This window comes from Anopheles merus, chromosome 2L, assembly GCF_017562075.2.
Source record: "Anopheles merus strain MAF chromosome 2L, AmerM5.1, whole genome shotgun sequence".
Lineage (NCBI taxonomy): Eukaryota > Metazoa > Arthropoda > Insecta > Diptera > Culicidae > Anopheles > Anopheles merus.
In genome coordinates, this window is record NC_054083.1 from 29,902,011 (window position 1) to 29,926,329 (window position 24,319).

The 24,319-nt window shown below is 43.8% G+C and overlaps 1 protein-coding gene across 3 annotated transcripts in view; it reads right to left on the reverse strand.

Moving 5' to 3' along the window:
• LOC121592075 (diacylglycerol kinase 1) overlaps positions 1 to 24,319 on the reverse strand; it is an 83,672-nt gene that overhangs the window by 23,206 nt on the left and 36,147 nt on the right. For all 3 annotated transcript variants that reach the window (XR_006004635.1, XM_041913346.1, XM_041913345.1), the window contains exons 3-7: positions 17,059 to 17,216; positions 16,873 to 16,955; positions 724 to 934; positions 419 to 589; positions 132 to 314 (exon numbers count right to left, since the gene is read on the reverse strand). Coding sequence is in view for 2 of the 3 variants with exons in the window: in XM_041913346.1 (XP_041769280.1) it covers positions 132 to 314; positions 419 to 589; positions 724 to 934; positions 16,873 to 16,955; positions 17,059 to 17,131 (721 nt within the window). In the remaining variant the exon portion in view is untranslated. The remainder of the gene's footprint in view (positions 1 to 131; positions 315 to 418; positions 590 to 723; positions 935 to 16,872; positions 16,956 to 17,058; positions 17,217 to 24,319) is intronic.

Genomic DNA, 24,319 nt, shown 5'->3' on the forward strand with positions numbered 1-24,319 from the left:
ACCAATGTTTAGACATCTGCATCGGTTCTCGCGAGCGCGATCGATCGATCAGTTTCGCCATTTTCTTTATCAACCGCGGCCGGTGTCGGGGGCAGGAAAAGTAGGCCAACCGTGCGGGGGATAATATTTACCTTCGATACGACAGTTGACGGAGTTGTTGCTTTTGCGCGACGAGTTCCGGGAAATCTGCGAGTGGCTGTGGGAGTGCGAGTGGGATGGGCTCGAGTCGGCCGACCGGCGAAACGGTGCCTGCAGGATCGGCGGCGTACAGCCCATCGGGCTGGGCGTCACCGTCAGCATCGGATGGACGGTACCTGCAGGGAAAAAAGCAAAACCGAACCGGGATCCTCCCGCTTGTTGACACGCTCTGCTCGCTTTGGTGGTCCAGTGTGACCGGGTGGAGGGGTGAGATACATACCGCACTTGCCCTTGTTGCTGCTGTCACCACCGCCATCGAGCCCGAGATGCCCGAGCGACTGCAGCTTGTCGGTGAGCCCGTGTATCCGCTCGACGAAGCTGTTCCGCTGCGATTCCTGCGACGGCTGCGGTGTCGGAATGTCCACTATGCTGTTTAGGTTCGGTATCGACCCTGCATCCAGCAACAAACCAACGAAACCAAATACGAAAATGGGTGGAAAATGTCCATCATTTGCAGCTGATGGTTTGCAACCCATCGGGGACACGTGCCCGTATACATAATTGGGTGTTGCCGTTCGCACTTACCACGATTGTGGGACGTTACCGGGGCGCAGGCTGCATTGCTGCTGATCGCCGCCATCTGGCTGAGGGCCTTCCCGTGGCTGTGCTGTTGCTGCTGTGCCTGGTACAGGGCCGGCTGCAGGAATGATATGAACAGGTGCTGGGACAGGTCATCGGGCGTTTCGCAGTCCAGGAATGAGTCGAGAAACTTGCGGAAACCATCGTAGTCGATGTCCTGCCAGAGCGGGAGGTGAGAAAAGGAGAAGATAGCGATTGTTGAGTGGTTGTTTTGCAAATGAAGTTGAAGTGCAGGCAGTTGAATCTACTGTGCCTAAAGGGAACATTAGACATTTGAAGTGATGGCATGTGTGGAACGTTTCTGTCTGAAATGTCATGCGGGATGTTAAGGGCTTGGAAGCAGTTTAAGTTGTTTTTCAATGTAGTATCCTCCTTGGATGGTATAAAATAGAACAAAACAAAACCTAATACGTGTATATTGCGCTTTAATACCATTGAACAAATCAACTAGCTCCGTCCAGCGATTCCACCCCAAGCTGCCGCAAAAGTAATTCGGATCGTTTGAGACAATCTACTTAATTCAAGTAAAGACTTTGTCTGCCTGTTTTGAAGGGACTCCAAAAAAAGAAGCTAGATCCTTTATGCTGTCGTTTCGTCTACACATTCTTCCATTTTTTTGTCTTTTCGTTATCACAAGACTTTTGCAACGATTTTTATTCTCGGTCGCATCTTACTTTTCTCGGCACATTTCAATTAAGTGGCCCTTCCTTACCATCCATTCTATTTGTTGGAGCGTTTTTTTCCTCTTCCGTGGCGAGGGTAGGGTGTCATCTTTACAAAAACAAGATTAACGAGTTTACAGACACGATCACATTGGCGGTAGAATGTCCGCCCGCCATCGTGCTTTCACTTCGAAGGACACAACGAAGGACAGGGAACCGGAATGAAGATCAAGCGCAAGATGAATGGTTCCCTGTTTCGTTCTAATGATATTGACAGTGGTAGCAAAAAAAGGCCAGTTTGTTTCGCTGCACCGGCAATGGTATTGGATGTTGGATCAGGCTTTAGAAGGTTTCGTTTTAGCTGTCACGCTTGAAAAGACAATTTGTTGCAAATTACACCCAGATACGTTAACAATAAAACAAACAAACACACATTCCGAAAATGGTCCAAAAGTTAATAATCAAATGTAGCGAGAGAGAGAGAGAGAGCTTTCACTAAGCAACCAACCAACACAGCGGGATCTCGTTGATGATAAAAAAAACCAACCAGGGAAAAAGCTTTTGCAAATCCCCAACATAGAAACAAAGCTAAGCAACGTATGCAGCACGTATGCACGTTAAATTTTCACCATGCACCCGCGCTCGCCTTTGCTAAGCGGATTTCGCCTGTAATATAAAACAGATTTAAGTCGCCTTCCCGTCCCACATTGTTGCACCCTCCGACATCACCCGCTATCGGTAAAGGCAGTCGTCATCAGCTTGGTTTCCAATAAATCCGCATATCCGGCAATCGGAGGGACACCTCTCAAGCGAAGTGTGTATGTGGAGCAATTTTGCAGCAAACCTGCCCGAAAGGCATAATCATGCACGGATTGTGGACGGATAGTGTCGTACTGCCGCCATCGTTGGAGTGCCATGCACGTACTGTCCCGAAAAAGCCCGTACACCACAGTCTCATTAGAACGGCCTGTATGTATGTGTGGGCTAGTCAGCAGCATCGAAGCCAAGGTGCTCTTTTACCCTTACGCTGCAGGGTCAACAACACTCACACACACACACACATGTACACAAAAAGAGGGCCATTTCTGCACCCCAGGACGGTGGTATCAATCACGAGGTCCCACGTGCCAGCGTGATATTTGGATTGGCGGTAGTGAAAGGGTACGGTTGCTGAGCGGCTTTTAAGCCATAATCTCCGGCACTACTCATCGTGTGTGTGTGTGCGCGTGTGATTAGTATTCGGCGTACGTCGGAACGCGTCTGGGACGGGTTATCAAAAACAGCAGGAAAACGGGGTGGCAGGAAGCGGGAAGGGCGACGATTGTCGAGCGGAAGCCGGAAAAGCCTCCAGCAGCCTTGGCAATGCTTAAGCCTGCTTGTTAAGGATATAATCAAAATTTATTACCATGCTGTCATATGCTCGGGATCTTGTCGAGGGGGTGGGGGAAGATCGAGAGGGACACCATACGGAGTAGCGTCTTACCGTTGACTGGCTGAGTGAAGCTGGCGACGGGGCCGGGGAAGGTGGATTCATTGGAACCGACGACAGCACAGCGTGGAAGCGCGCTGAATGCAAAATTGGTTGCCATCATCATTTTTCGCGCAGCAAACCGAACCCATCAGGCCGAAATTCGATCAGCGGGGTTAGGTTAGTGGGGAAGGTGTATGGAGCGGGATTCGACATTGACATTTGAGGTGGATAGTGATTGGAAAAATGGCGGCCGATAAGCGTGGTAGCTTTCGCATCGTTTTTCAGCCAGTGCGCGCTGCTACGTACTCAGGAGGCTTACGTGCGCTTGCTGCCGACAGCAGAGACCTCGTCGTACACTTCGGAGGGAAAAGTTAATTAGTCTGAAGTTATAATTATCAAACCCGACGAGGGGAGAAATGCGAGAAGGTGTGAGATTAAGGCAGTAGAGTGCCACCAACATTGGAACTGACGGAACGCTATTTGGTACAGGCGGCTGGTAAAGATGGCCACACTCTGTACACGTTCTTCCCGTCCAGCTATTACCTACGGTGAGGACAGGAAGGAACGTAGTTTGAGATTAGAGCTAATACAGTACACTGTGAAACATATTTTCAGTTCCCATTAGTTAAGACTGTGACGCAAAAATGCTAGTGACGCAAACAGGATGTTTTTTCTTGGTTTACCAGCCGAAACAGTGTAAAGTGTATGCTTTATACGATTAAACCTTTCTAACGCTTTCTTAATTAAGCTTTTGAAGGGACGTGGAAGTGTTTAAACTGAACCTCCAGTGAGTGTGCCGTCTTCTGACAGCGCTTGTTTGCTTACGGCGCATTAATTACATCCGCACAGTTTGGCAATCCACTTTTCCGAAGTAATACCCCGTGAATTGATTGCTTTATTTGATGACGGCTTAAACATTGTTACCACAACGCAAAGAGCCTGCCGAACAAAGATGAACCACGAGCGTGTTTGTGGGCTGTTTAGCTCCCGCCGAATATATCCTTTATCCTTCCGGAGTGTCCTCTTGTTTCCATTCGCTAGCATCTCTTAACATCCGGGGTACCCGGCGGGTAAATCATCTTCCAGCGCTAGCTGCTTGTCAACGTGCCGTCACGTTGTTTGCGCTTGACGCACGAAATTATTGTGAACGCAGAAAATACAGTCCTGCCAATAGCGTCGTGCACCTTCCCCCTTCGCTATCCCCTTTGGTTCAACCGCTCAGTAAACACAATCGTCTATTTGATTGTGAGTAAATTGCTCGCCAGCGAGATGAAGCAACTTTTCCGGGCATGTGTGTGTGTGTGTGCTGTTCACTTTGTCGCTACCGCCGGAAAGCGATACGTGCGAAACAGAGCGCGGAGCAAAATCATCGACCGCCGGTTGGTTGGGCAACAGCCGAGAAAAATCATCAAACGCTGCGCCGAGGTGGAGGATATTGTTCCGGGAAAAATCAGAAATATCCACCCCAATCCTCACCACACGACACAAACACACACATACACACACACATGATCGCCCTCGGGAAGGATTTCATCATCGTCGCAGCGCACGGGAACGGCTTTCAATCTCGGAGAAGGGCCACCCGCTATAATGGAAAGTCCTTTCAATCGTCAGCTGTTGTTGTTGTCGGTTGCCGTGGATCGGTTCTGAGTTTTTTTTTCTTCTCTTTTTAGCTTTTCGTTTTCCACGCACGCACTCGGGACTTTTGAAAAGCTTTCCCGCTGACTTTCCGGCTATTGACCTTCGCCGATTTTGGATGTCACTTTGATAGGCAGCAGGCGCCCACGGTTTTTTTTTTGGTGACATGGGATGACGGTGCGAAGAATATAAAAGCGAAACGGCGTGCCAAAATGCTCTTTCCGCCTCACGCACGACGGTATGATTGTTTTGCTGTTGCCGGTTGTGTAGGTCGACGGAAAGACGGTGGCAGTCGGGCAACGGGTGAATCGACGTCTTCCGCATCTCCGTGGGACCGGGCGTTAGGGGTGGATAAACCGATTACGCACCATGCGAGCGAAACGAGCAGCCGAAATGTATGTGCCCCGCTCGTGGAAAGTGTGCTTCAGCATTTCTTCTCCGCTGATTTTCGTCCCCCGGGGCGGGCAGGAGCGGGCGAGAGGTTGTTGTTTGTGTTGTGCTGAAAGTACCATCTCGGGCGGGTATTGGCACGATACACGAACACCACTCTCCGTCTGTGACCACTAGGCCCGGGAGGGAGCGAAGTTTACGTTACGTTTGAAGTCAACGCGGCAACCTTTCTCGTAGGCGCTGTCACACGGGAGCGCCGTACGGATTGACGGCCGATGCTGGAGATGGCACCCGGACGGGTGGGTCGTCCTTTTTGCTGTTGTTATTTTTGTTCGCTCAACGGCATAACAATTTGTGTACCAGCGTCATAATGTATCAGATAGGATTAGTGAAAAAAGGAGAAGTAAATTCCCAGGACATTATCCATCTGATGGATCCGGAGGTCGTATACGCGTACTGGTACAATGATTGCGGCGGGTTTCCGGGTTCGTCATGTAGCGCTAGATTGATTGACAATATTTTGCTGGTGGAATGTAGCAGTTAATTATTAGTGGCTGCCTGCTGCTGCTCCAAGACAAATGATGATTCCATAATGCAGGATTTATTAGATTTATTTCTACAGATTCTGATCCAGATGTTTTCGAAATGTTCGCAAAGACACAGTGATTGCAGAGCAATAGTGTTTGATACTATGGTACATGAATTGATATTATTTAGGGAACTAATAGGTTTCCCATCATTTACTCATTATGAAGTATTCACGTTCTAGCGCTCGTAGAGTCTGAAAATGCTTCCCAGCGCTGTAAAATTGTAATTAATAAAAAAACTTTTTAACTAGCTGCGTCGTACGCCGGCGACCGACAAAATGCTTTTAAAGTGTTCCGAACGCAAACTTTCCTTTCCCGAACCCACGTCTATCGACCGGCACGCAGCCCCGACAGTCTGGAAAGCTGGAACCACAATGAATTGTTAATGGTTTCGAATCCATAAAATACGTTACCCTCACCCCTGGACATTGTCTTTCAGCATTCAACGGTACACCAGCAGCAGACGATGTTTGACCACCGTGTGTGTATGTGTGGCCTTCGAATCTGTTGCGACTAATCCTTTCGACCCAACCTTCCTGGACAGCCACCCCCCTCATAGTAGGCAAACAATAAAACCACACGAACAAAACCAACTGGGGATCATCAACAATTGTGCCCCCGCCGTCGGTGATGACGTTGCTATCCAACAGATGGTTAGCAGGCATTTTCAAATTCAAGAGTTGCCCTCACCCACCTCCCGCCCCTTCTTGCGTTGACGTCATTCCGGGGCCATCTACGTTGCAGTTCCGTCCGGCACTGCAATAAAATTGCACCCTCTGACGTCATCGTTTTTTGGCGACAGTCCAAAACCCGGAGACGCTAACTTGTGGCATCGATCGGTGCGAGCCGACGTTTAGCAGAAAGCAAACTGTACGGCTACAATATGCCCCATCCCCCCCCTGGGGTGCTTTGCCATTGGCTTCGCATCCACTAGCGGATAGTGTTTGCAACGACGGGATGAATGGGAAAGTTTTGCGTTTTTATGGGGCTAATAAAGGACAGCAGTTGAAAATTGTTTTTCGCATGGTGTGCGGGTTTTTGGGGACGAGTTCCGACGACCGTAACCTCGCCATTGCCGTGATCGTCCGAACGATGCAAATGGGGATTTTATTTCGTGCGCTATCGCATCATCGCGGTGTGTTCGGATTGACCAGTTAAAATGAGGTAATAAAAAAAAACAGGAAGGTTTTCAAAAATTTAATCCATTTTGTGCAATCTCGTTAATGAAGCCATGGAGAGTTCCGTTCAAGTGAGGAGCTGCACGCACGCACGCACGCAGGGACCCACTCAACTGTGAACGCCGTTCGCAGTTGACAGACAATTATGGAAAAATTTGAATATATATTTTTAATTTCCCTACCATGTGTATCAGCTGGACAATGACAACGACGAAAACAGACAACAACTCACGTTAGCTCTAACTGTGGCAGTTGTGGATGGAAATAAAATGTCGCATCGCAGTTGTTGTGCGAAAGCGTCCGAAAAGCTGCTACCGATCCCAAATGCCGAATGCCGGAAACTCCCCGAACTCCCCGAGCAATAATAATCCAATTCCCGAGAGTGGAATGTCATGACAATTTCGCAAATTTCTTTCTACTTTGATGGTTTCCATTTCGTCGTTGTTGGTCGGTTGGGTTGGAGGTTCGGGGGCATTTTTTTTTCAGCTGCTGCCTTGGAAAAAATGGAACAAACAGCAGGGTGGGAAAACAACGTAAAGGTGAAGAGTTTCGATACAATGGTTGTGCACACATACACACACATGTACACCGGTCGGTATGATGTCAGTACGGGTGAGCTAGTATGAAAAACACAAGCTGTGTACTGAGTCGAGCTTTTTCGCCAAACGGTTGCTAGCGATGTTGCGGAAAAGGTGTACGTTTTCCCGGGAAGATGATCATTTGCGTATTTGGTGTATATTTTGATTCGCTTCAAAACGCTCACCATGTGGAAAAATGTTATTAACTCTTTTCGTCGAAATTTTCCACGCGAATCAATGTAATCCTTTCGTTCGTTTCATAATTCGCTATTATGTTAACCAGACGTAACAAATCGTTAACTGAAATGTCGCAGATAATTTTACAGGATGTAATGATGTCATACGGATGCCGTATAATAACCAAAAACATTGTGAAGGTAGCTGGTTGGCATAATAAATGAGCAGAGCAAGCAAAATGCTTTTCAATAAACACGTAAAAATAAGCTAGAATGCATAAAGCTACTTCCGCCTTAGCTACAATAACATTAGGCTTAATACGAAGAAATATTTGGATTTGGTTCTTATGCAACAGGATTAATAATTGATATTATTCCGTGACTGATTTTAATCTTCTCCGGCTACAACTCTACCGATTCCATGCTTCCACTTCAACGAGGGCAGACAGACCGTAATTTGTTTTGTGCTTTCGAGCGAGATCAGCCGGAACCATTTACCCACTTATGCTCGTCCAACCAGTGCAGGTATTGTTCGATGTACTGCTATTCCAAAGTTTTCGTTATGTTGCATACTATTTAACCTAATCAAAACAATAAACACGATGCACAAGCTTTGTACCCCCGTGCTCCATCTGCTACGTAAATTGTGTGCTATGTATGAGCTTGCTGTTGTGCACGTGGTCAAGCAGAAGAGTTGGCACAAGCAAACCAGTTAAGCGTTCATTCCTCTCCTTGTTGTTTTGGTAGAAAATGTGAAAATTATCCAAGTGCTTCAATTTAGTTGCCGATGGAACGATTGGTTGTATGTAAAGGAATTGTTATCGAAAGTCGAGAACCTTATGAAGCTTTTAAGATACATTTTTCTAGAGTTAAACGATTAAAAGCAGGGAACAGTGTAATATGGTTTGCAATTCTGTCCTGAGTATGCCGTATGGAAGGGTCGGGAAAAATATTGTGGACGTGAATAAACATACATTGGCAATAAACAGCAGATTGACGCCTAATACGTGCCTTGCATCATAAGCACCTACGTGGCTTATATCGAATTATATTACAGCTTCCTGAACAACTCCCCATTTTACATAGTTTAGTAACATATCTTTCATAAATTTGTATGCGAGTGCCCTCTCCTAACCATACACACGTCGGTGATCATAAACAATTTAGAAAATATGTTTTAAGATACTGTTTGTTAAATGATTTTATTGTTGATACCAGTGCAAATATCGATAATTTAGTTTATCCTGCCATGACACCATATCGCAGTCGAAATCGAAATCAGTTTCGTATACCGTTTATCGGTAAGCCCTTCAAAATACAGTTCGATGTTGCTGTTAGTGTACGAATGCTAACGCGTGCCTCGAATATCGTTGCCAACATGGATAATCTTGTGTGCTTGGAACGAATTTTCCTTCCAGTACACGTACGCACACGAGCCAAAGCACGTACGTGTTGCTTTACATGCGGCTGTCGTCACCTTTGGCTGTGGAAAGGCGTAGTGGGTGCTGCTCCGTTGGTGCTGGTTAGTAATAAAAATGTAATTCCTGTGATTGGGTTCAATCGAGCTGAAGGTTGGCAGTTTCCCGGTTTGGGTGAGGGAAGGGGTTAGTCGATTCCAAATTGAATCAAAACTTGTGATAATCCAAACAGATAATTACAAAATGATGTGTATGTAAACTGAATCGACATGGTTACTTGCTAGATGAGCTTTTCAATATTTGAGCACTAATTTAAATTTAAGGTAAATATTGTGTAGTAACGCGGAGCTCTTCAATTCAATTTGCACGTGTTATTTACAAGCTGAAAACAGTGGTTAAAGTTGCTACAATTCGAAAGTTACAGTCAAACCGCTTGCGGCATGAATACAACCTTTTACACTAACGAGGGCTAAAGAATAACAATTCTTTCCGAAATACAAATACACACACACGTACACATTTTCGGGCGCTTTCAGACGAAATTGTTTTGTAGCGTTTCGAATTTCAACTGCCTCAAAGTTACGCACACCTAGTGCCGGTAACGAGCTGACAACTTTATTAAAACCAATATCAACAACTCATCGCAATACCCACGGCAGAGTGATTCTCGCCCACGCCGAACGAGCGCCCGGCTGCCGGTGCGCTTCGTAAACTTTTCCTTCGGGAAATGAACACCGGGAATTTGTAGCGGAAGCTCATTAGATTGTTTTGCAAAGCAGTTCTTCCCCCCTGGCAGTCTGTTTCTAAGTGAATGCAGGCATTCCACGAAAAACGGTGCCATGGAAATTTAAGGTCAAACACACAGGAGGAGCGATGCTTTGCCGCGCTTGAAGTTGCAAATTTGATTAGTTCCAAAATGCGTGTACTGGAGGAGCGCGAAATTTTTGGATAAACTGGATCATTTTTTTTAAATATGTTTTGCTGCTTTTTTAATGATATATCTTTGCAAGTTCACACTCTACTTTGAAGACTGTTGCTTTCGAGAGCAACATTAATGCATTAAAGCGATCATTGTACGACGCGTTTCCCATTGCTTGAAAGCCGTGCGATGCTTGAGGGCAAACATATTCCGGGAAGAATCTACGTTTTCTTCACGTTGGTATTTCACGTGCTGGAAGCAACTCATATAAGACCCAGGAGTGCACGTGCTTTGAACCGTGCCGCAATTTGCATCCTTTGACCTAGTAGCTTTCAAGGAACTGTAACAGCACAGTCGAGAGTATTTGCTGAGGAATTTAGAGACTGAATACATCCCGGCTCTCGTTGCAGCAGTGCCCAAAGCGTGGGAACACATTTTGAACCACATTCCTATCAAATTTTTGCAATTCGCTAGCTGCCACGTATTTTAAGCACAATGAAACTGCATTCACTGCAGTAGGAGTGCTTAAGATGTCTCTGTCCATGGAACTAAGACAGGACGATAAATTGTAACGGAACGCGAGAGCTATGCAACACTTTAGACGGACGGTATTTGTGTACCGGTATATTTCGGTGGTTTGAAGTTTGAAGTTCTCATCACATTTTGACTAACGAAACCTTTATTTAGAGGATTTATAGAATAGTTATTTATTTCCATATCGATAGTGAATTTTAAATCGAATGAATGGATGACTTTTCTATGGGAGAAGAAATGATAACATACCGGGAACGTTACAGCAAACCTGATCATATCCATCAAAGGGTTGTACACTCTACATTTTTTAAATAATGTTTTTAATTTTATATTTTTAATCCATATAAACATCTTGAGTCTTTATCTTTGTATCTTTATAGTTTTTGTGTCATAATCGTTATTCGACGTTCATGAGACCTTCCGCTCTAAGTAAGCCAAGCATTGCCACAGTTCCTCGACTAAGAATGCAGGTGCTTGAACTAAATTTAATTTTTTTAATTGTAACTAATGTTTACTGGCATTGCATGGAGTCACTTCTCATAACATAAAATAGGATTATACGACATGTAATTTACTGAGACAACCAAGTTAGCTTAAAAAAATCAATTAAGCCAACTTGGACAACGTTTTTGTCACGGGAAATGAGAAACAACGTTTTTGTCATCAAAATAAAATTGTCAGCTGAACTCGTTAGCACAGCTCAGTGACAAACTATGACGTAACCAACAAACATCGCAAAAAGAGCAACATTTAATTAGTTTTTGCATCGACAAGTTAACACGACACTAACAAACTGACGCTTTTTATTACGCTATAAATACGCGTCAGGCAGTCTCCAAAAAGCCGAAGTTTTCTAATCCCACCACACAACCGTTAATCGTTAATCCTCCACCAGGGAGAGGGAAAGATTCGCTGCCAAAGCTACTCTGCGTGACAGGTGGAAATAGAATCGGTGGGTGTAAAAATAATTAGGTGCTGAAATATCTCACCTACGTGCCGTTGCGGGGCAATACGTTAAAGGCAAAGCACGACGTCTGCCGGTAGAAAGTTTTGTGATCAGATCGCTAATTTGAATAAAATATTCACGACGGCTGAGACGTTATGTGCAAATCGCCCAAGATCGCACTCTAACTGTCGCTGAATTCCGCATTATGGCTGACGGAGTGTTTGTTTTGTCGCTGGCAACTTATTACTACCCTCCCGATAGCCTCCGTTTTAAACGAGCTGCTGATTATCAATACCATACCTAGAACCCAAGTCGTGAACCATTTAAGCAACGGCTGATGTGAAACTTTTGTCGAGCCAAAAGAAAACCACATCGATTGCAAGACAAAGTGAGCCCTGGGCGGAACTTTCTGCTCCGCTGGAACAATGGAACGTTTCGAGATGGAGTATTTATCGCTCCTGCAGGTGGGGCTGTGGGAGCATTTTCTTCGATCGGTGTGCCATTTTTTTGTTTTTCAATTTGCAACACCTTCTTTAGCCGCAGTCTAGAAAGGGGAAACTGTTTTTTGCAAAAAACAGCCGATTGAAAGCGAAAGCTACCAGAATCTACGACAAAACTCCCCCACTCTCCAGTGTGCGTCGATCCCTTGCGATGAAAAACCCGTACCGGAAGTTTTTCACGCTCCAAGGTTACGGTTTGCCTCATTCTCGCCTCAACATGTAATCGAAGACGCTCGTACCAAGTTTCGGCGTGAAAGAAAAAAGTAAGCGTTACTTGCCATTGTTGGTTAAGAGTTTTGATTTTGAGAATATTGTTAAGGTCTACACGCGGCTGCCTTGTTGTGGTGTTTTATCCGGGTTTCGCAAGTTCTTGAGGTTTTCCCTTTGGGCGAGTGGTATCGTGGCTGTAAGCTATTCGGTAGCTCTTTTTTTTAAGGGAGAGTTTCTGAAGAAGAAATAAATGTGACGCTGGCAGGAACGAAGTCCTCCGCGTACCGCTCATCAATATTCATTGCCGTGGTGTTCTCAGACACTTAGCAAAGGAAGCGTAACTTGTTTTGGATAAGGGACAAGATTTTCCAATTTTACTAACCCCCGTCCCTGATAATAGGCTTTGTTAAGGGCTCAAAACGGAAGCTTGTTGACTTAAGATTGGGGATTTCAACAGATATTGCGAGTTAAACACCTTTAGAGGTAATCATATTATGAACGATAATTGTTTAGCAGATTGATTTGGATATTACTTAATAATACGTATTTCCTATTGATCAATCGTCTGCACATTAGTGCTTACATACGTCATACATAAAATGTTTTTCGAATAACAAAACATCTTGAACAAACAATCGATATTGAAGAAACTTTTAAATCACAATCCTTCAAGGAAATAACAAACCAAAATCGAAACGAAAACAATACTGTTTTTAAAGCAATTTGCTTCCCCTAATTCAAGCCGAAAGCTGTCTTACCTAGCATCTGCGATCGTTTGCCTAACACAACATTCTAAACGACAGATTTATGCGTGCCCAAAAAGCGCTCCAGAGTGGAAACAAATGTCACCCTCCTAAGCTTACTTTGTTGCTGTCATCTAGTTACAATTCAATTTAATCTTATTTAACTTAAACGAAAAACAAACCATCCGCCTTTAACGACTTCACTGCCACTCTGCTCTGGTGGGATGGGGGGAGGGCAATGTTCGACTAAGTCACCCTATGGTGCCACTAGACCAAACCATTGCCATTTTGAGGTTCTTTTGGTCTTGCTGTGTTTGAGCAGGAGTAAGGCGATTGTTACGCATGGGTGCAAATTCGGGCGGGAGTGAAAAGTCTGTGCAAATCTTCGGAAAGAACCGAAAAGAACATTTGTCTGTCCTTTTGTCTGGGGTGTTTGATTATTTTTCCTTTACTCTGCTCCGTTTCAGTGTCACAGGTTTTATTCTACTTTTGGGCTAGCTGTCTACCGATGCATCCGACGGAGGGCACATCTAGGATTTAGGATGTGTGATTGGGAGGTGGAGCGAATGGAAAGTGATAGTGGTATTGCCCATCTTTGGTCTGAATTTGCATTCGACCTAAACCAAAATTGGTGGTTAGTTAAAGAGTTGTATGATATCGAATGTCTAAATAAGTGGTTATAATTGTATTTTGTGAAAAAAATATAAATAGATGTTAAATCACAAAATATGTAAACGCCTTATTCCTACCACTAATATCTTTAAACACTAAGACTTATGTAGACGCCTTATTTCTACCACTTATTTCTTTAAACACTTGAACTCTAAATTGATACTTTAATCTCGAAGTGGTCAAAGAATGGCATAGGAATACGATTGTTCGGGATTTTCGACACGAAGTAAGTCGAATATTCACTTTATCAACAAAGTAAATATGTTTCTATGCGAGAAAAACTAAATAACATATTGATATCTTATATTGGGAAAACTATTTATTTGTTACTTTCTGTGAGATGTGCATGCTTTAATTCAATTTTTGAGAAATATATCACCTAGATTTACTTACGCTTCAGCCCCAAAACCATCATTCATTCTTAAAGCCTTAAACCTTTTTTTGCTTTCGGACACAAAAGTGTCCGAAACCCTTTTTCACGCACCTTTTACAGTTTATGCACGGCACGCAGCCACCCGGAAAGTAAAATATGACTTCAAACTGCGCGCGGTAAATAGGAATAAATTATTCCACAACTGTCCGTACACTGCGTTCGCTGCGAGCAATAATAATGCGACAATAAAACCGGACCGGAATACGCCTGCTTTTACGCAACAAAGAAACTGTGTACGCGAGAAACAACGTGTAAAAATAGTTTTACTGCTACCAGCATTTCCTGCTGCAGGACGTTATAGTGTTTGGTTTTAGCATGATTTACCGCACATCATAAATGTCCTGTTCGGTCAACCAACCGACCAGAAATAAATGCGAATCCAAAAAACACACAGACACATACAAACACTCCACATTTTCACTTGAACTCACTGCAAGAAGGATGTAAAGTTTTATTTCGTTATATTAGGCTATTTTTTGTTGCACCAGAGGGAGCCGCTAAACAGTGGGGGGGCTAAGCGCACAATTTAAAGTAGCACAAATTGAATTATATTCAAGGAGAGATCCCTAAAAAGGGAAGACAATGAGTAATGCTTCCCCCCAAAAACAGACCGGCTCAAAAAGTGGAGAACAAATTGATAAGTAAACCCACACTTTGAAAGCACCATATTTCCCTAGGACCGTTCCCTCGACATGAAGCTGCCATGCGCTATGATAAGTGAATGCAAGATGGAAAACAATAAAACGTGAAATCTGACAAGAAATTGTTGCTCGAGACATCGAAAACACCTTTTTCCCACCGTGCTGCAAAGGGTGCCCAGGAGAGAAAACATGACGCCAGGTGCTGACAGTGATTCTTCGCGATATCGTTTCCCCCAGGTGTTCTACCCCGCCGAATCTCGTCAACACGTTCTCGACAACACCAGCAAACAGCCCGAGCGCCTTCCTGGAGAAACAGAGTAGCTGTGGATCATTTTTCTTCTTACGATTGATGAAGCTGCTAGCTCCTAGCCGAGCCGAGCCGGCGAAACGAGCTTGAATGTCGTCTGGCAGTGCCTGGAACGGCGCAGGTAAACAGGATTTCGCTATCGTTTAGCTAGCGCCGGAGGGATGCAAATATTGCTCCTCGCAAGCAGGTATCCACTTTCGACACGTCGTTTATTTCGTTCAACGGTGCACAAAATCACACGATTGTGTGCTTGTCTGCTTGCGTCTACGCCCGTTCAAATCCACCCGACGCCGGCGAAGGTGTGGATAACACCAGAGTGTCGAGTGTCTTCGACGTAGATGAGCATCTCTTTGGCGTGTTCCTTTTGACGGATATTGTCAAATTAGAGGCGGCCCAATTTTACAATGGATTTAACAAGGGAAACTGGAATGGATGTGCTCGTGTTTGACACGCGGCTTCCTTCCGAACCCATTTCAGTGTGTTGTTTTGCGTTGGATGTCAGTGTCACTTACTTGCAATGCTTTGTTGGGTTGATTGGAAAAGGTTTAGTAGTCAATCACATTAAATAAACTGTTCAGGTAAAGAAACAATCATAAAACAATATCGAAATATGTAAATAAGATGGTCCATAAAAAAATACAAGGAATTCTATCTTCCAAGCCAAATGATTACATTAATATATTCTGTTTAAAAATCCTTTTTTCGGCATTTACCCTTTTACCGAGAAAGATGCACAATTTAATATAACCCCAAAAGCACCCCTTTTCAAAGCTTTAGTACAAAGCAACACCCCACACGAAGGCAACCCAACAGTACGTAACAGACCGTTCCGTTAAATGAATTTTCGACCGATTGCCTATTCCGAGATTAATGGCGGGCTCATTTATTACGCCACCGACCGGGGTTTCATGTGGTTATCGGCCGATTCAAAAACTCTTGCCAATGGTCGCTTGCCGAGGGACCGGGGATAGCCGGATACTAATCGTTGGAAAGGTCAAAGCAATCCTCGTTCACATAATCCCGATACTAATCCCAGCGGCAGTGGCAGAACGAGGTTGGTGTTGGCAACCTTGGTCAGTGGTTAGAGCGTGGTGAACCACCCGGGACAGGAAACCTAACCCGGGCCAAACGAACGCCGATAGAAGCAAGCGTCATCCCGTTGTTCCGTGGACAGTTGAGCTCTGATATTGATATCCGGGGGCAGCCGAATTTCATCTCCCTCCAGAACCCTCGCATCGTCGTCCTCGTCTTTTAATCCCTTCCGCCCATTTGATGCATTTTATAGCCGGGTGATGATTGGCCATTATTATCCAACCGGCCGGCTCCTCGTTGGAGACTTTAAATCCATACCCTTTCGGATATTGGGGAGATAAAACTTTAAGCGGCACGATTCATGGGAAGCCACGGCCCGTTGGCAGATTTATGAGCCATCCTTCGTCAACGTGCTTGGAGCGCGGCAGCGAAGACGATCCTGTTCCTAGAGACCTGAAGCCGACGGAACGACGCTCGTGAATGGGAAAAAAGGACTCAGGCCCCTTTTCTTTCCGCGGGCAAGTATATCTCTGCTGCCATGCTGCTGCTGCGTGAATTTGCGTCACCGGGCATAATCGAAAGCGATCGTACTGTGCCCAAAAGCGAAAATCAATGCAAAAAAACCCCAATCAATATTAAATCCAAATTTGCTCTCGTGATGATGCTGGTGGAAAAAGGGAAGGAATCGTTCGCTTTGCTAAGCGGGCGTGATGTTTCTTGTTCCCGCTCATCTTGCACGAGACCGCACGGGTAGGGTCTGCTTGGCACCATCTGCCAGGTGCCGCCGCCCATAACTTCCATCTGATTTAGCCCAATTCAATTACGATCCTCACCCTGGTTTTAGCAGCTATCGTTAGCAGGCGATAAAAGTGCTTTGGCGCAAGGAAATACGCCGGAAATAAAATTTGCCAACCAGGTACGCCCCACGAGAGCGGGGAGGCGATGATGCGGAAAAGCAAACTGAACCAAACGAGCATGGTACCTGGGAGGAGGGAGAAGGGGAGGAAAGAACACTACTTCAAAGCTAACCAGTGGTCAGGGGCGCTGCGTACGTACTTACCCCATCTGGATGGAACCTTGAGGCGGACGGTGTGGCCGGCGAACAGAACTCTTGCAGCACGTTCTGCAGCTTTTTCGTCGAGTCTGTTTGTAGGGAAGAGAAAGGGGGGAGGGGGGGGGGGAATAAAAATGACCGTAGCGTAAAACGGGCTCGCAAAGGGGGAAAGACGAATCGACGATAACTCACATGACGCTAGATCCTGTAGCTGCTGGAATTCACTTGGTGAGAGCTTTTCCCATTTGTGTATGTTGGAAGCCATTATTTATGATGCCGCTCGTGTTGTCTTGCGCTGAACACTTTTACGGTCGTTCGGCGGTGTGCACGATGGAGTCGTCAGTGGTGACCTATGAAGGAATAAAATGCAAAAGATATATAATAATCAATGGATATAGTTCGGTGTAGAATTGTAGACAAAGATTTTATTTTTATGCTTTAGGGTTGGGCAGGTTGTATCGATAAAACTCTCATATAAAGATATTCTTGCTCCTCCTCAAAAAATGAAAAGATGACCAATAAAATGAGTGCTGGCGATTTTAATTTTAATCTGAGTGATTTTAAATTACACTTTGAATGTCAAAATACACTAAAAATGTTCAAAAGAACAATAAATCTACGTAATTTTATATTGTCTAACAAATCAGCACATCGGCTTTATTAACACTGAGCCAGTTTCCAGAACCCCTTTAAAAAGGTTCAACCTTTTGGTTTCTAGTTTAATATTTGCGTTAATTTTATTCTACTGCTCGACACCCATACATACACCCCTTCATTTTGTCGTCGTAATAAAAAAGCATGTGCAAGACGTTCATCGTAAATTGCGCCTCAAGAAGTACCATACACAATCGGTGCTTTTCGTTTACATTAATTATGCAGCAAATACACTGGGTCATAAAAAACCCGTTCGTTTCGAAACGTTTCAATTTTACAGTCCATCAAAACCGTTCGCTAGATGCAAGCGCTAGATGCACCGGTAGCAGAAAGTGATTCGTTGGATAAATATTTGCCAACTCATCTGATTTGCGCAATTCCGCTACCAAACCATGGTAGATTGCGACGTCTTGAATGCATTGGCCAAACATCATCAACGTCGGCGGATGGGTAAGTGGCACGAAAGTAAGATTCGACGCTACCTTACCCACCTGAACACACACTCTCGCCCGAATGATTGTACAGGAAACGTTGGCAGGAAAATTGAACCGCTTTGTGTCCCCGATACCGCAAAGGACGCAGCTGCGAATGCTTGTTTCTTTCTCTCCGTGGTGTTCCATTGCCTCGTCGATGAGGCAAGGCAGCATAGCGATCGAGGTCAAGCGCGCGTCAGTTCACACTCGGATCGATTTATCTTTCCATTGCATTGATTGCACGCTGACGTTATGCTTATTACTATTGCCCAGCATTCCATCACCATGTCAGCCGGTGTGTGCTTACATAAAACAGGCGAATGTGTGGGACGAACCCTGCAGTAACGCGACTGGCAGGAATGGTACGGCACATTTGCTGATGAAATTCACATGCAACTTGAGGCATAAACCGGTGATGAATACTAGGAAAATTATGAATCTAGCTTAGGGCCCTAGATTGTTCACTGGCTGGCTGATTTCGGATGCGAGATAAATGGCTCTAATGCCAGTTAGCAGAGAAAAAGGTAAACATGTAAGCTATTTGAAAAGGCGATTGCTCACCAAGCTGGAACGGAATGCAATTGGTAGCGTGAGCGTAACTGTGAGCAGATAATGCCGGACGACACAGCTGATGTGAAGCGTAGTTCCGGAAGATACGTTTTATCAACACGTGCTATCGGATTGCTCGAACGCACTCGATTAATTATAGTTATTTTGCAGTTTACATAATATCTTTTACTTCTCGAATCCTAACTATGGTGTTTTTATATAATTTGATAGTATTATTGTACCATGAAAGGTCTTTTTCAACAAGAGGAAACATTTTAAACAATATTTTTTACAAAAAAAACATTATTGTTAGTTTAACCGCTGATGAATCTGCATTATTGTGTAAATTAACGCTGACTCGTCTATGATACTAAATGTAGATTCATTCTGAACATCGAACTAGTTTTTTGTGTGTATAAAATTATTGGAAATGGTGAATTTTTGTGTAATGTTGACAACATAATCATTACAATTAACTTAGAACATTCCTGAAGTAAGCTAAGATTAAATAGTGATTGTGGCGCCTGGCGAACAAGTAAGTAAATAATAAAAAAGCACATTTTCAAATTGCATTTATTTACACTTAGTAACTTTACGTCCATGTCCGATTTCTTCCACAATCTACATGTTTCATTGCCCTTTCTAGCGGTGTGCTGAAGGAGCAGTCGACCGGATTGTATGCCATTTCTAGAGCAGTGACGTTCGAAGACGTGTTATTCAGGTCAAACCATTCAATAGCATTACTTTGGAGAATTACCCGTAGCGACTGTACTGGTATGTAGGAAAGATCAATCTCCGTGAGATTATTCATACTAAGATCTATGGTTTGTAAGTCTCTGGGAAAGTGATCACTTGTTAACACTGCTGATGTCAGACTATTCATCTCCAGTTCTAACTCTTGTAATTTGTCTAATCCTGCTAAACTTTCTATGCTGAAATTGGCTAGCCCGTTACCAGCAACAGAGAGCACGGTAAGATTCGTGAATATTGTTATACACGAAGGAAGTTTCGTTAACTGGTTTCTTCTAAACGACAGCCTTGACAGGTTAGGTACTGACCAATCGCACAGATTTGCCTCCTCCAGCCCATTGATACCTAAATTAATGTTTTCCAGCGCACTGTGACGAAATGTATGAGTCAGTGTCTTTATCTTGTTGTTTCTCAGCGTTAAATAACTCAATTGTGGATATGCGCTGAACATATTCAGATTAATAGTTGTCAACAAATTGCTGTACAACAATAAAGACTTAAGAGAATCGTACAAACTACAATGCCTCGTAGCAGTGTTAATGACGTACCGGATATGGTTGGAATTCAAATCCAACTTCTCCAACAGTGAATGGTCGCAAAAGTAGGCCAGATCGACGGTACGTATCCTGCCGATCATGAACGTCGCATTGCGCAGAGCGAGAACATTTTTAATGGTTGGCGGGACTCGGGTTAATTTTGCACTGGAAATGATTAAATTGGACAACGATTGGTTCTCGACGAAGCTGATAAAATGAAGGCGTGTACTCAATATGAGAAGCGAATGAAGAACTGCGTTTGGTACTTTCATCCTTTTCAGTCTTTTGGAATGCTCCACCTTGACATGGTGAACAACGCTTGCGACTTCACTTAGGAACGATTCATCGACATTCTCAATCAGCAGCTTTTCATAGGTCACTTCACGGATGCTGCTAGGAAAGTACCGGTAGACGAAAGAATCCACATTCGAGCTATACTCTCCGATCACACAATTTATCTGAGTGCACTGAACTTTCAAGCATACTGCAAGGTGTGTGACGAACAGAAGAAACAATAACATTCTGCAAATCTGGTTCCACTTGATAGATGTTGGCATTTTACATATTATTACACCATCAAACAAAGGACTGATAGATAAGCGAATGCTTCTCCTCAAAGGTAATTTAAACGGACAACAACACCAACTGAACTTTTGCAAGCGTTCGTGTGGTTTATATCGTGAGCTGCACGGCTTAAGCTGCAATCAATATCGCATTAACATGGCTCCTACCTTCTAGACCTTAATAATTTGTTTTGTCATACATTTTTGTTTTGTCAACAATGAAAAAATGCATTTAGCCTATTTTTGTATTTTATCTGCACCCACTGTTGAGTAATCAAGTACATTCCATAACAAAGCGGGTAAAAATGACCATATTTATAGCCAAACTTTTGTATCTTTAATTGTTTAAAACGTGGTAAACTTTAATTGAAAAGCAAAGTTTACAAGTATAGCTAACATAGTTGAAATTTAAATTTGTTTATTCGATTTGCACAGTGATAGCTGATAGCTACAGAATAATATGCAAATCCCTCGCCTATATTTGTGCATGATACCGGTTAAAGTATCAATAAATACGCCATTACATCTTCAAACCAATGTTCAAAAACAGCAACATCATTGACGAACCCTTTTTCCATTAGCTTTGACGAATCTCGTGTGCGCAAGGTTTACTTTCCTGTAAGTCATGCTATTTATACCACTCGTCACACAGTTACATTCTACACCACTGCACACTACAGTCAAACAGTCAGCGGCAAGTTCGTCCTCCAGCCCTAAAGATGCTGCCTCTGCTGATTTGCTTGTGTTATCGCTACTGATAGGAAATGCTGGTATGGCAGAGAAAACTTTACTAATCCTTGTGCACGTCTATTTTTAGAGGAACCCCATTTCGATCCACCAGTCTGCTAGACCGCTCCACCGGAAGACGGAGTAGATCGTACCCAATGACTCAGGGTGATTTGCATTTTCTGTGCCGTTTTCGGATGAAGATAATTCAATTTTGTAAAATGAGCCGAACCAATGCTCGATTTTTGCTGCCCCAGTTTCTCCCCCAATATAGTCGCTCGTATTGATATAGACCCCCTTTCGGTTTACTCTCACTCATCCAAAAGGTTTGATGTAGAAGGAGCGTCATGTTAGCTGATTATTGATGGTTGAAAAATCATTCTATTTGCTCTTTTGCTGACTATTGAGGGATGAAGATCGAAAACGAGCTCTGCTGATGAAAAAAAGTATGGGGCATATTCCTTCCGGGCAAGCACCGAGATGAGGCGGGTCGTGCTCGGGAGAAAACGTAACCGGTACCGGTAACAAGAAAGTACGAGACACATAATCGATGTACTTCGATGCTTTCTGAACCGATAATATCTGATTTTTTATTAATGTTACATAATCATGCCGCATGACGATGAAGATTGACGAAAACGGCCAAAACCGTGCTGCTGGTTTCAGTGCTGTTGACGTTTCGGAATACCGGTCGTGGATCGTGGTCGAAAGTCGGTATGCTTGTTGAAAAATGATCTTCACAAAGTGATTGAATTTCCAACACGATGACGACGGTAGTGTAAGGTACACGTAGATACCTTAAAAAAGCCACTGTTATCCAGTGGAAATAATGCTGCGGAAAAATTAGGAAATGCTTGAAAAATAAATACATTCAAACTCAAGCATAAACCAAAATCATGTAATGACCAAATTATTTCAGCTACATAACCGTTCATACTAACATAGAAATGAGCGTAAAACATATACCAATAAGCCCAGCTGAAGCATCTTACATGGAAAGTGACATTAAAGCGACGTGACTACGAAGCGTCGGTTATATCACATAGAACCAAAACTTATGGGTTTTCTTCGTTTAACAACATGATTCGACTGTCCTTGTACTGTGTAAACATGGTCCAAACAGATAAAACCGATGGAAACTAAACCTATTTACACTTACATTTCTATTGAATGAACGTCGAACACGTATCAGATAATTACATAACTACAAAATAGAACTAACACAGCTTCGATAAAAATACAACCACCACAGCTTCGAAACACGTTTGATTGTTGTATGAAACGTTCTATGTCCTCAACACATACACACACATATATCCGCACACGTCCTGTAAGCTCGTTTGCTAGGTGGCAAATTGGATGCCGCTTTGTGGTTGGAATGTAAATGAGCGAAAAACTTTTTCCCAGTCAGCTCCATTCGCTTTCACCAGTGCTGCCCACCAGAAAGCGCCTACATTTGCGAGAGAAACGGAGGCCGCGTCGTTTAACCGCGCCGTGCCAGTGCTCGCGATCGAGGATGGGTCGTATTTCATGAACTCGTAAATTGACAGCCTCCATAGGGTTTGTTCATCCTTGCCCAGCGATTGTTCAAGCAGCCAGACTTGCCGAGTGCCGAGCAAGTTGGTACTTTTGCTTGTGTATTTTGTTTTTGCTCGTGAAACCTTCACATTCATTTCGCTTTTCACGCTGTACCCTTTTACCCCGATGCAAAAGCTACATTTAAGTACAAACGAAAACTAGCATCAGTTTGTTCGGACAAGTAGTAGAGGTGTAGGAGTCTGAGGAGAAGGTGAGAATAAGCGAATCTTTTTTCCTTCCTTTTTTGGGTGGGGTTATGATTATTGAAACCGTGCTCTAGTTGGTGAAGACAGGGTTTCGGTGGTTTTGCGGTTACGAAAGGTTGGCTGGGCATGGTTATTGAACAAGTATGAGCAGACCTAGCCCTCTGATGGTTGTTCCGATTACTTCACACGGGCGATGAGGTACACAATCGAAGTTTAATCGATTGTAGAACGATTTGTTTTGTTTCCTTTGCCGTAGCGATTAAGAATCGATCGTTCTGGATATCAAGTTGAATAGTTTATGGGTGAGACGTAGATCAGAAAACTTCACGTTATATTATATTTGTTTATTAGATACAATTGGTGGAATTACAACCCCCTTGATCCATTTTTTTCGTGAAAATGGTTTCCCACTAAAGGTTTGCCAAACGACTAAGATTTACACATGGGACGAGTTGCATCACGTAATAGACTGCAAATTACTGAGTCATAGGCTTCTTCTTCTTCTTCTTTTGGCTCAACAACCGTTGCCGGTCAAGGCCTGCCTGTACCACACTACTTGTGGGTTTAGCTTTCAGTGACTTATTGATCCCCCCATAGCAGGATAGTCAGTCCTACGTATGGCGGCACGATCCATTTGGGGCTTGAACCCATGACGGGCATTAAGTTAAGTCGTACGAGTTGACGACTGTACTACGTGACCGGCTAAACAAATCATTTGAAATTTGAAATAGACCAAACAACTACGAATGCGAAGCAAAATCAGTAAGAAGAATCATCGCTTTGCCTGAAAGTAGCTACGGCATTGGATGTGATTATTTGTTTGCTGGATAGTCAGATAAATTGTAATGAAAAGACCAACAGCTCTACGAATAACAATGAGATTATCATATCTTTTTTTTTTCATTGACACGTGTCGCGAATCAGTAGCCAAAATTTGGGATGTGTTGATGTATTTTTAAACGATCACCAGTGCATGGGTGGGAATTCATTCTTGGGAGTAAATATTACAATACGAGTAAAACTAAGAATCTCTCTTTACTAAGTATTCATCTCAATGCGACGCTTAGGACAGCGAATGATTTAAATAACGCTCTACTTACGTGCCCCGTTAATAGAACTGGAGCTGTGAGGAGCTACTCTTGCAAAAAAAATGTTCCATACTCTTTCCAGGAGTAGAGCGCCGTGAAGTTAATTGAATATGTGTAATATTGGAACAAAGCGAAAGGTGATCAGTGTTATTATCGGCATAGCCATTGAATTAAAGTGCGTGAGCTGTGGGCATATAATGTTTCCCATCAGGTGGTTCCTGATCTGCAGGCTTTTGTTATACCTGTTCAACCGAGTTGTCGGAGTGACGGTACGGTGCAGTGAGATGGAATGCGTGATAGGCGACTGTACATCGCAAGAAGATGCCTTTG